Source organism: Terrapene carolina, unplaced genomic scaffold (genome assembly GCF_002925995.2).
Source record: "Terrapene carolina triunguis isolate 2854851 unplaced genomic scaffold, T_m_triunguis-2.0 Scaffold68, whole genome shotgun sequence".
In the NCBI taxonomy this organism is placed as follows: domain Eukaryota; kingdom Metazoa; phylum Chordata; order Testudines; family Emydidae; genus Terrapene; species Terrapene triunguis.
This window is the reverse complement of record NW_020664419.1, coordinates 81,102,322-81,113,610: the sequence shown is the minus strand read 5'-3', so window position 1 is coordinate 81,113,610 and position 11,289 is coordinate 81,102,322. Positions and strand designations below refer to the sequence as shown.

Below are 11,289 nucleotides of genomic sequence, written 5' to 3'. Positions count from 1 at the left end.
TACTCTGCACCCCAACCTAATGAAACTGCCCCCTGCTTATACCAGGGAAGCTGTTTCCCTTTTCTGTGCACTAAGTCCCAGGGGGTCTCCTCCTCCCACTGCACCAGGGCCAATCAGACAGTCTGGCCCCAGCATGGACCACTCCCGGGACAGCTGGTTGTATGGGTGGCATGAGAGACCCATGTCTCTGCTATGGGAGATGAGGAGCTGATGCCTAAAAATTCCATGGAGGCCACATTAAAACAGACTAGCCACATAACATAGGAACACACACATTCTAGACTGGATCAGACCAGTGGGCCACCTAGTCTGGTATCTTCTCTAATAGTGGCCAGTGCAAGAGGCTTTGAAGGAAGCTGCATAAGGGAGCTATGATATAATTTGCCCTCAGGAAAAATTTCTCCCTAAACCCCATTAGGGTGAGGCTGGTTTATGCGCTGAAGTATGAGCGTTATAGCCCTTATGAGACACTTGGGATTTTTTCAGTCCTTTCTCTAACCCTGGATACTGTTTAGCCACATACGATATTGCAATACTATGCATGTGTGAAAGGCGGAGTGAGGAGACATGTTCCACAAAAGAATGAGAGCCTCACTCAGAAGGGAAGAAAGAAACTGACTTTATTCTTGGGACACTGACGTCTTTACATGTCATGGCAGCTAATTGAATCTCCTTGACTGGTTTTGCCTTTAAAGGCAGGACTATGATTTGGGCAACAGACAAATATAAGAGGACCATAATGGGATCAGCCTTTTACAGTGAGCACAAGGCAGAAATAACACCGTGGAGGACCATTTAGGGGGGCAATTCGCCCTGCCATGAGAGTTGTAGAGCTGGCAAGATGATTGCGTTCCCTCAAAAAGGCACTTCAGAGACCTGATTTGGAGCAAAAGAGGGACCAGCAGGGAGAGGGATTTTTCCCAATTTAACCCCTCATGTGTCACGACAGCTCTGGGTGGGTTATTTTCAGTGTAGCTGCAGGAAATGCAGAGGCTGTCCGTGGGCCAGTGCAAAGACCTGCTTTTAACAGAATCTCCTGTGGCAGGAAGGAACAAGGGTTAGGAGGGTTCTGGAATCCCTTTGTGGCAGTAGGGGGCAGCATGGTGTGCGGGTCCAGGGCGTGGCACTCCTGGTGACTAGTGCAGTAGGCAGGGGAAGGAGGGAGAAGGCAGCTTGCGTGACCTCACTCTGTCCACTCCTTCTTAATGGACAGATTCCACTCCCAGGTGAGATGGTCATGCTTGTCATCATCAGTGAAGAAGGACTTGTTGTGATAGGTGCCCCGAGCCAGCATGCCCTTGGGTGCTTCCTCAATAGGTGTCAGGAATTCGTACTCCTCCGGCCGTGGCCCATAGCTGCCAACCATGAATGTAGCTTTATCCACTAGGAGTAAACAATCCACAGGGGAAGAGCCCATGAGGAGGGAAGTAAACAAGAAGAGGAAAGGCTGGGTTCATGAGTACGGATCACACCGGAACTGAGGCCGGCATGAGGGGGAGAGGGCAGAGGCAGGGAGCGGATAGACTCACTGAATGAAGTGATGCGAGATTTTGTGCAGAGGTCTATATATAGAATCTATGTGTGGAATGAGGATCTCCCTCGGGACAGCCCAAGCGGGGCTGTGTGTGTACAAAAGGAAGAGGGCTCTTTATACGATTGGAAGCGCTGTGGGGTAGTGCAGAAAAAGGGTGTTTTTGCCTGTGTCCGTTGAATGCTCTGTATAGAATGGGAAATTCTGAGAGGGTGGGGAGGGCCGGCTATGTATATAATAGAAACCTGTGTGATGAGTGGTGTACCCATGACTGTTTCTGTGTCTGTGGAAGGCTCAGTGTAGGATGAGAGCCTTTGGAAGGGGCTCTTTGATCTGGGGGATCTCTCTATAGGATGGGAGAATCTGTGTGCAGGGTTGGGAGTGCATGTGAGGGATGGTGTGTTTGGGAGGAGAGGGGGTTCTCTCTTACTCACCCTTCACCCCTGTCCGGTAGGTATGCTGCACATATTTCAATCCAGACACAATGTCCCTATTTACCTGCAAGAGGAAGTGATCATGGATGAGTCTAATGAGGAGGGTCTCAGTGCAATCTCTGCTGCTCTCCTCCCCTCAACCACACACAGACATTCTTGTCCCAGCTCCCCCATGCCACTACTCTCCTCCTTCCCTGTGCTGGACAGGGCGGGACAGGCCTCAGGGCCCAACATGGAGCAGACATTGCTGAGGGAAGCCTGGCATTTCTCAATAGCCAGAGATGAGTTTTCACGCAACCTGGATACTTGTTTCTCTAATGTGCATCAGAGCTCCTCTTCTCCTTGCCCAAGCCCCACAGGTTAACCAGTCTCTCAGGAGGCACTGCAGAGAGGATTGGGGGAAGGCTGAATGCAGGAGAAGCGCAAGGTTCACAGTTGAGCATTCCCATGTTAAACCCCAGAGCCAGCTGACTGGAGTCATGCATTCTGCACTCAGAGATGGGGAAAGTCTAGGGTAAGACTAACTGAGCTCACTCCTTCACCTCTAGGACTGAAGGAGACTGGGATCACTGAAGGGGTGGCAAGCTCATTCCCAGGATATGGAGGGAGATGGTTTGACTTGTTAGTTAGCTAGTGTAGACACAGCCCCAGTAATCTCAATATTCCCCAGGAGAGTCACAGCCTGGCTGCATCCCTTGCTTCTCACAGTCTGGACACACTGTGCATTATTAAATCTGAAAACACAGCATGCTCCTTCACATCCCAGGGTTCAGTTTGCTGTGCCTACAGTGATCCCAATCCTGGCCAGCCCTGGGAGCCGGAGAGAGAGTTAAGATAACTAGTCTGGCCCTATCCCAGCAGCAAGGGTGGGAAATTTAAGGAAACATTTCCTAGCATAAAGAAGGCTTGGGTGTCACGCTGGGGGTGCCTTTATCTCTAGGCCTGTGTGCAATAGAGCTGCGTGAAAATGGTGGAAAATTTGTCCACATTAACGTTTTCACTCTTTCAGTTCAGGTGACTGAACATCTCTCAAATTTTGCTTTTCTGCAAAATGCAGCTAATTTTGTAACAAAAACTTGTAAAGATTAATGTGTCTGCTTTGCATGCCACCTTGCTCTTTGAATGCACCCCATTTTCAACAGGAAACAGGTGAAAATGGCATGAAACGCTGTTGACATTTTTGGCAATGTGAAACCATTTGGGAGGGCATAACACAATGCAGAAAATCTCAGATTCGGTGTAGTTTTGTCTTTTGCTGCAACTATTTTACCCACCACTAGGTGCTTGGGAAGCCCAGCAACACTCAGCAGATCAGCTTCACAGGGCTTCATGGGAAGCTTTTTTTTCCAGCTTTGGTTTGTGTGGAATCAAATTTTGCTTTGAGTCCCAAAAACTGAAAGCAAAACTCAGTCACAGCTACTGAGTTTCACATAATGACATGTATGAACCATTTCCAAGCATGAATTTTGACTGGTTTCCATGCAACCTCCAGTTCACCACCTGCTTCATCAGGTTCACACAACAGGCTTACAAAGGTTAGTAAGCCTTTAGGTGCACCTTTAGGTGGTTTGTAACAATACCCAAAATCAGTTAAGTTTTACATGGTTCAGAGCATCACTTCCAACATTTTGCTCAGCTCTAGTTATCTGTGATGACTGGCTGGTAACTGGAGTGAGCACTGAGCAACCTATGGGAAGCGACCAGAGGGAAAGTGACTCACTTTGAAGTGGATCTTAACTCTGTATTCAACTCCTTCCTTTAGTACAAATGTCTCTTTCTTCAGCGCCGCAACGTCCCCTGTAGAGAGAGAATCAGACAGATAGTTAGTACTGCCACAAAGAGAAGAAACCAGACTCTCTTCCAGGGAATGGATGTGCCCTCCCATCATCTTTTTCTATAGCGCACCTGTGAAATGTGTATGCAGGTGTGTATATGCAAGCTGCTTTATGAGTGTGCGTAATACATACAGGTGCGTGCATACATACGGGTGCGTGCATATCCGTGTGTGTATGCAGGTATGTGCATGCATACACATACATGCTCCTCTTCATACACAAAAACAGAGCATGGTTGTGTATATACATTCATGTGCACGCTTGTGTGTGTGTGCACATGCATTCTCAAGAGGCATGTGTGTGTGTGCAGATACACTAATGAGAGGCACACATGTGTATGCAGTTGTGTTTTGCCCTCCTGTTACTCCAGTGAACCAGGTGCATAGCATGGCCCCCATGCACGTTAGCTGTTTCACTCATGTGGAGTCCCTGGTTCCAGTAAGAGGGAGTAGAGGCTGGGCATGTCTCGTCTGGAAACTCAGTTGGGCTGCACAGTGTTTAAGATGAATGGCTTTGCAATGCTGTACGTGCGTGCTGGGGATTTCAGTTGAACAGGAAGTATCAATGCCTTGCCAGTCCTGACTTCCTCTCTCTGATAAGAAGCCCATATAAGGTGAAGCATGACTCTCTCACCATGTACCCTGAAGCCGGAAGTGCAAGGTTGCTTGACACTGCCATTTCAAAATGGCCTATTACTCTAACATGTACTTATATCTTGTGCTGGTAGGAGCTAGCTAGGTAGAAATCAGAACATGTGCCTTTCCCTTTGTACAGGGAACTCTAAGACTTGCAATTCTTAGAGATTTCCAAGATCTTCTGCAGAGGAGTTGAAGATGGAGACCACAAACATATGTTTTTATTACTTCTAACCTTCTTTTTACTATAATTGTACTTTAAATAAGAAACTAGGCCCGAGATCTCCATAGGGAATATTCCCCTAGGGTTTACCTCACTTTACACAGCACCAACTTCAAATAGGAAACAGGGCTCTGGAATTATCCCTAGACTTGAAATTTGGGCTGGACCACTGATCATTCCCATATGTGACAAAGGAAGGAGTCTTCACCTACCAGTAAGGTCCATGGTGATTGGTCCTGGAGCAGTATCACATACCAGGGTGAGCCGTGTGACTACCACGTTGGGAGCTGTTGGGTCTGTAGGATTGGAAAGAGGAGGCCAATTGGCTTGCAAAATCAAAGTGGAGGGAGGGAGCGGCATTAAGGGTCCCTTCCTCATCTCCCTGTTTAAAGATTGCTCTGTCATCTAACGTGGAATAATGACTGGGTCCTCTTAGGAAAACAGAACCATGCACCTCGCCCAATGGGAAACATTCCATAAGCCACATCCCACTACCCCTCTAGAAGAGACCATCAGGAACATACCTTCCACCACATGACGCTGCCCTAGCAAGAACTAACCCAGGCATAGCTGCCACCTTGGGTCCCTCCAAGCAGAATTCCCGCTTGGGCACATACCTGAGACCACAAACCTCTTTCTCAGTAGGAACTCTCTCAGGCATGCATGCATGCCTCCACAAGCCTTGGCCCCATCCCAGACACCCCTAGCCACAGACCTGACATTATAGACCCTATCTCCATTTGAGTCCACCCACCCCAGTCAGGCATATATCTGGTAGCTTGCTCCTATACCGCAGCAAGACCAATGCATATATCTACTGGACCCTCCCCATTGGGGACAACTTCAATCCTTCCCCACAATGCATGCCACCAGAGTGTCCTCCCACAACCAGGATTGGACACACACTGTGTGAGCCTTTTCCATCAGAGATCCATACCTGCCACCACAGGCCCATCCCCCAGCAGGGATTTCTTGTACTTAGCAAGGCTTTCATCATCCTTGTCCAGCTCCTGCAGCTCCTGAAGCGATTTCTGGGGTGGGGGCTTGTAGTTGAGTTTGCCGTCCACTTCATCATCCTCTTCCTCTACATGTAGGTCTGGGGTTTTCTCAGTCATGGTCTCTTGGCCTGAGGAGGGCAATACAGCCAGTCAGTGGCAGGACAAAGCAGGTGGGTACAGCCTGGCGGGTATTTGTTCTCTGGAGAAAGCAACTTAGTCTCCATGGTTGTCAGTCAGACACCTGGCACCATAGGTGCTGGAACTAGGGGTGCTCACGGTGCTGCAGCTCCCACTGGCTTGCAGTGGTTTCTATCATATACAGGGTTTACAGTTTGGTTCCATGGCTCTCAGCACCCCCACTATACAAATCGTCCCAGCCCTGCTGCCTTGCACCTAGGGTGACCAGACAGCAAGTGTGAAAAATCAGGACAGGGGGTGGGGGGTAAGAGGAGCCTATATAAGAAAAAGACCCAAAAATCGGGACTGTCCCTATAAAATCGGGACATCTGGTCACCCTACTTGCACCAGCACCACATTCAATGTTGTAACCTAATGCCAAAGCAAAATGCTCAGAAATCTGTTGCTTGAGGGTTGAATTAGTCTGTTGTTGTGTTTCTGTATTTTCAGTTAGATATGCTTCCCCCCTTGTCTTTCTTTCTAGTCCCTCACCTTTTGTGGGGCCTCCAGGAGTGAGAAAACAACTTAGACGGAAACTATGACATTTTGCAACAAGCCACCTTGTGCAATCCCAGCACAGCCCTACAATAACTAGGGCAAGCAGCCCCAGCACTGATCAATGACTTCACATTAAAAGCCACTGTCACATATAGAAGCATGGAGGGAAATAAGGAAAAGGTTTAATTTTCCTGCTTCTAATGGGTTATAAATAACACTTAGAAACACAGAATGTACAAGGAGATAAAATACCTGATAATGACTCTCTTAACTGAACAGAATCAATAAACCCTCTTTGCTCAAGAAAATGAATCCTACTAAATCCAGCTGCACATGCCCCAGACTTTCTCTGCTGCACACCCTTGAAAATAGCTCACTTCATGCAATGACGGGGTCCACTTCCTGTGCAGGAAGGAAATGTGTGGTCTGTTCCTATGACAACACTTGCCCCAGCTGCAGATCTGCTCTGAGCAGTAGCATTTCAACCATAAGACATCGCAGAGGCAAGAGGAAGTGAGAACTACAGCCAATGAGCAGTTGTCTCAGCACGGGCTTAGACAGGAGCTGCTCCCTGGATTTCCTCTTCCATGAGGACAATGGCAGGTTCTTTCCCCATGGAATCCTGGGATTATCGCAGATTTCCAGAGCCACTTCTTCAGTTGGTATAAATCAGTGCAGCTGCACTGGAGTCACCCGTTGGAAGAATGAACCTGCTCTGGTGGCTGCACAGAAAGAAGTAAAGAGAGAGAGAAAAAGTGGAGGGAGGATGAGGAGATAGGTGGATGGATGGAGAATGGATGGCCAAAAGGAGAGAATGAGGTAGAGAAGGGGATGAATGGCCGGAATAAGGAAGGAAAGGTTGAGCGGTTGAGTAGATAGGACTGTAGGTTCTGCCTTAATGAATCGGATGACTGGTCCATCTAGTCTGGTATATGGTAGTGGCCAATGTTTGATGCTTCTGAGAAAGGTTTAAAAAAACCCAGCCACAATCCCATTGGCAATGATGGATACTGCACATCGACCCAATCATTCTTTGCTGTGTGACGGTTTTGTTTGATTTGTTCTATGTATAGTGGTCATTCATTTTAGTGACTGACCATTCATTCTTGTGTCATGGGATAATATGAAAGGGGGAATTGATACACTTCCACTTTACCCTTAGTTATTTTAAATTTCTCTATCAATTTCCCTCTAATTCTTCTCTCTAGGTAGGTAACCCTAGTGTTTGCCCACTCACTCAATGGGTATGTTGATGATAATGACATATTTCACTCATTAAATTAAAATGACTCTCCCGGGATGAGTTTGTGAGTAGAACTGCGCAAGGCTGAATCACACCCAGCTTGGCAGCTTCAGACATTATCCCAGTCCTGGTGAGACTGATGGAAAAACTCCAGGAGGAGCATGTTGGCAGATGCCTTTGGTGGGATAAAGGTGATAGATACACAGACTGACTAAAGAGCCAAGGAACAGACAGATTTGGTCATGCCTTCCAATGGATAATACATATTCTATGAGACTGCATTACAATTAAACCTTTGCGTGAGTCTGGCGCTAATGTGGAGAAGCCAGTGGGTAGAAAAGGAAATCTGAGACAGCTCTACAGATGAGGAGAGAGGTCAAATCTTCCCATTGGTGACTTCATTGCAACTGTCCTGATTTACACCAACTGAAAAATTGGTTCTGGGAGTCTGCATTCCATGGCGAAAGAACCTGAGATTGTCCTCATAGAAGAGGAAAACCAGGCCTGTTCCAGGATCCTATGGGAAAAAATCTGATTGATCCCCCAGCTTCAGTATGAAGAATGCATGATGAAGCCCTGAAACTTTTGATCATTCCCCCACCATCTTGTCCGCCTGACCTCTCCACTCCTCACTCCCTCCATGAGGGTCTTTATGATCTATCAGAGAGGGAGACACAGAGGGAGAAGGAGAAAAAGACACTGATAGAGGGAAAGGGAGGGAGGTGGAGAACAGAGATTTTGTCCTGGGATGTCTGTTTACTCCCCTGGTTACTCCCTCAGATCTTCCTCCTGCTTTGCCCAGGGCTGAGGCACTTTCCATCAGAACTAGTGCAGAGGGCTCCCCTTCTCAGGAATTCCTCTGGGTGCCCTAAACCTCCCAGAGATCTTAGCAACCCATTGGGCAAGCTGGAATGGCAGACTACCCAATTACCTAGTGAACCAAAGGGATAGGGCTCTGGCTAGTCCCCCCTGGTATGGATACCGTCCTGGCTCATTCGTATGCCTACGCTGCTGCTCCCTACTATGTGGAGTAGGTCAGACCCATGCCTGGGTTTTACTTCTAGGGTTCAAGGTCCCAGTCCTGCTCTCTGCAAAACTCCCATTAATTTCAGTAGGAAAGGAAGGGCCTTCTATGCACGTGCGTGCTCACTCACTACAGTCATCTACAAAATGGAAAACATCAGAGCTTCTCCTGGACACCTCAGCTTCCTCCACCTTGTTTGTTAGTGCATACGGATGTGGTTTGCCTCACTGGCCCAGCAGGAAGGGTAATGCTCCTGTGGTTCTTCAGATATATTGTCTATACACTGAATGGCCACTTTTACAATGAAAAAATAAAATTAACCCTTAAAACACTTTTGGAAACAAATTAAAGATTTGTTTCCTACCATGAACGCTTTCTCTGGCCCTACCCACTCGCACAGATTCTTAGGCCCTCCCTGTGCCCCTGCCCTGCCCCTTGACACCTCCCTCTTTTCACGCACTAGATTTCAAATTGTGTCTGTGAGGACTGGGAGCTTGTCTCTGGCCATGGGGGAGAGCCAGGGAGCCCCTGCCAGAAAGTGAAAGCTTCAAAAGGCAAAGAGCAAAAACACCATAATCATTAGTACCAGCCACCCACTTTGGCAGAGTCCCAGGGCTGAACGGGCAGGGGAGGTTGAAGCTTCAGAAGCACTCGCTGTAGGTCAGAGGGAGCCATGCTGACAGGAGGCAGCAGGCAGAGAAAGACCTTACTGCCACTCCCTGTGCTGTATGGTATCTGCCCTGGGCATAAATAGGGGGCATCAGCCATTTAACAAGTGCTTCTTAAGAGCATCAAACTCACATAAAACGTAACCCCCAAATATAGGGCTTATCTACGCAAGAACGAGGATTTGGCAGAGGGAATGCATTGGAATTTTCCATGATGCAGGGTAAACTACTTCCTCTCCCAGCCCCACCCCCCAGGGACGAAAGGTAAAATACCCCATTGCCTGAGCAGGCCTCTTGGGAAAGCAAAGCAAAGCAAAGCATTATTTACCAAGGAGCCTGGGCAGGAGACAACTCCCACCCCCCCTCCAATCCTTCACAAGCATTTCCCAGGCTCACTGACAGCGCAGTGCACAGCCATCTCCCCTTTCTCCTCCTCACAGCTGTCTAACTTCCCTTTCTGGTGCTGCCAGGACCATCCTCTTTGCATTTCAGACCCTTTCCTATTGTAAAGCTGTGCAAATCAATCCCCCCCCCCCCTCCCCCGCCGCAGGGAACAGCTCCAATTGTGGTAGCACAGTGAGAAGGCTCTTTTCCATCTCCCCCTCCCCCGAGTTATCTGCATTTATACTCACTGGCTGGCGTCTGCGTCCGGGGTCCCTCTCTGCTCTCTGCGCTCAGTTTTGAGTTTTGGCAGTTAGAGCAGGAAGGAAGTTGAAGAGAAAAAAAAAAAAGCGCCCACACTTCAAGAGGAAGCCCTGAGCTAGCTGCAGAGTCACTGCTCATGCTGCAGTGCTCACTTTATCTGGATCCTCCTACATCTTGATCAACTGGGTCTGAGCAGCATCCTTTCCCACAAACAGCCTGTGTGTGTGTGTGTGTGTGCGCGTGCATGTCATTGTGTGCTTGTATGTGTTCGAAGATGTTTGTTTTGTATATTACTGTGTACCTTTGGGTAAATCTGTGTGGATATGGGAATATATTTTTGCATGCATTTGTGTTCATATGTGGGAGCATGTACTCCAGTCCTGATTCTTATTCACATTAGTTTGCCGCCGGTGTAGCTCCGTTGATTTCAACAGGGTTATTCCTGGTGTGTGTGTGTGGGGGGGGTGTAGATATGGGTGTGCATTACAGAGGCACCCCCATCTTCCCCAAACTTAAGGATGTGTTTAGTTTTCCACTTAAAGCAGGGTGTGAATCCCTAAATTAAGCATGATCACTCACAGGAATCAATTATCCTCAAACATGAACAACCTCAAGAAGGAGAAACTTTGATTTTCTAGGTGCTTTTCACACTCTTTAGAGCCTGCTTTTCAGACATGTAGCAGTTTTTAAACCATTTCCTCTTTGAAATGTCAATAGAGATTCTGTCTTTCTATTCCAACCCAGAACATCCTCACCAAGTGCACATCTAATGACTCACACGCCAAACTTTCCTCTGACCTCATACTTTTCCAGATACAAATACAGTAACACATTAAAGACTTAACCCCTCCAGGTATATTTACAGGTACACACCTTAGAATGCTCAAGAACCGATGGGGGAGGGGTGGGTGTGTGGGCACCGCTAGGTAGGTTTTATAGTCCATTAAGATAAGATTAGAGTTATTGTTTCTGTCTGAGTGTGATTGTGAAGAATTGGATTTGTGCGTTGGATGATTCTGTGTGGAACTGAAAGCATGTTTGTTGTTTAACCACAATCTGAGGGCCAAATTCTTCTCTCAGTTACACTGGTGCAAATCTGGAGTAAATCCTCTGATTTTGATGGATTTACTCCAGATTGACATGGGAGCAGCAAAACAGAATTAGGACTTGTGAGTAAGCAGATCATGCGAAAGCATGTGAGTTGAGGCTGTTGTGAAAGCAAATGTCACAGGTGGAGATTTCCTTGATTTTTAATGATTGTGTGGATAGGAGATGTACCTGAGCAACTTTAAGTGAATGGAGTTTTGTTGTTGCTTTTGGGGGGGGGGGGAAGGGAAACATACAAATCTGTATGTATATGCATGTTTGTGTATTTAAG

The 11,289-nt window shown here is 47.5% G+C and overlaps 1 protein-coding gene across 1 annotated transcript; it reads right to left on the bottom strand.

The window, feature by feature from the left end:
* Nucleotides 1-595: 595 nt before the first annotated feature.
* On the bottom strand, nt 596-10,079 carry ARHGDIB (Rho GDP dissociation inhibitor beta). The gene is made up of 6 exons (XM_024208555.2): nt 9,899-10,079; nt 5,596-5,784; nt 4,871-4,954; nt 3,686-3,762; nt 1,966-2,029; nt 596-1,383 (listed from the first exon to the last, which is right to left on the bottom strand). The coding sequence occupies exons 1-6, from the start codon at nt 10,047-10,049 to the stop codon at nt 1,184-1,186; spliced, it is 765 nt and encodes a 254-aa protein (XP_024064323.1). The 5' UTR covers nt 10,050-10,079; the 3' UTR covers nt 596-1,183.
* Nucleotides 10,080-11,289: the final 1,210 nt, after the last annotated feature.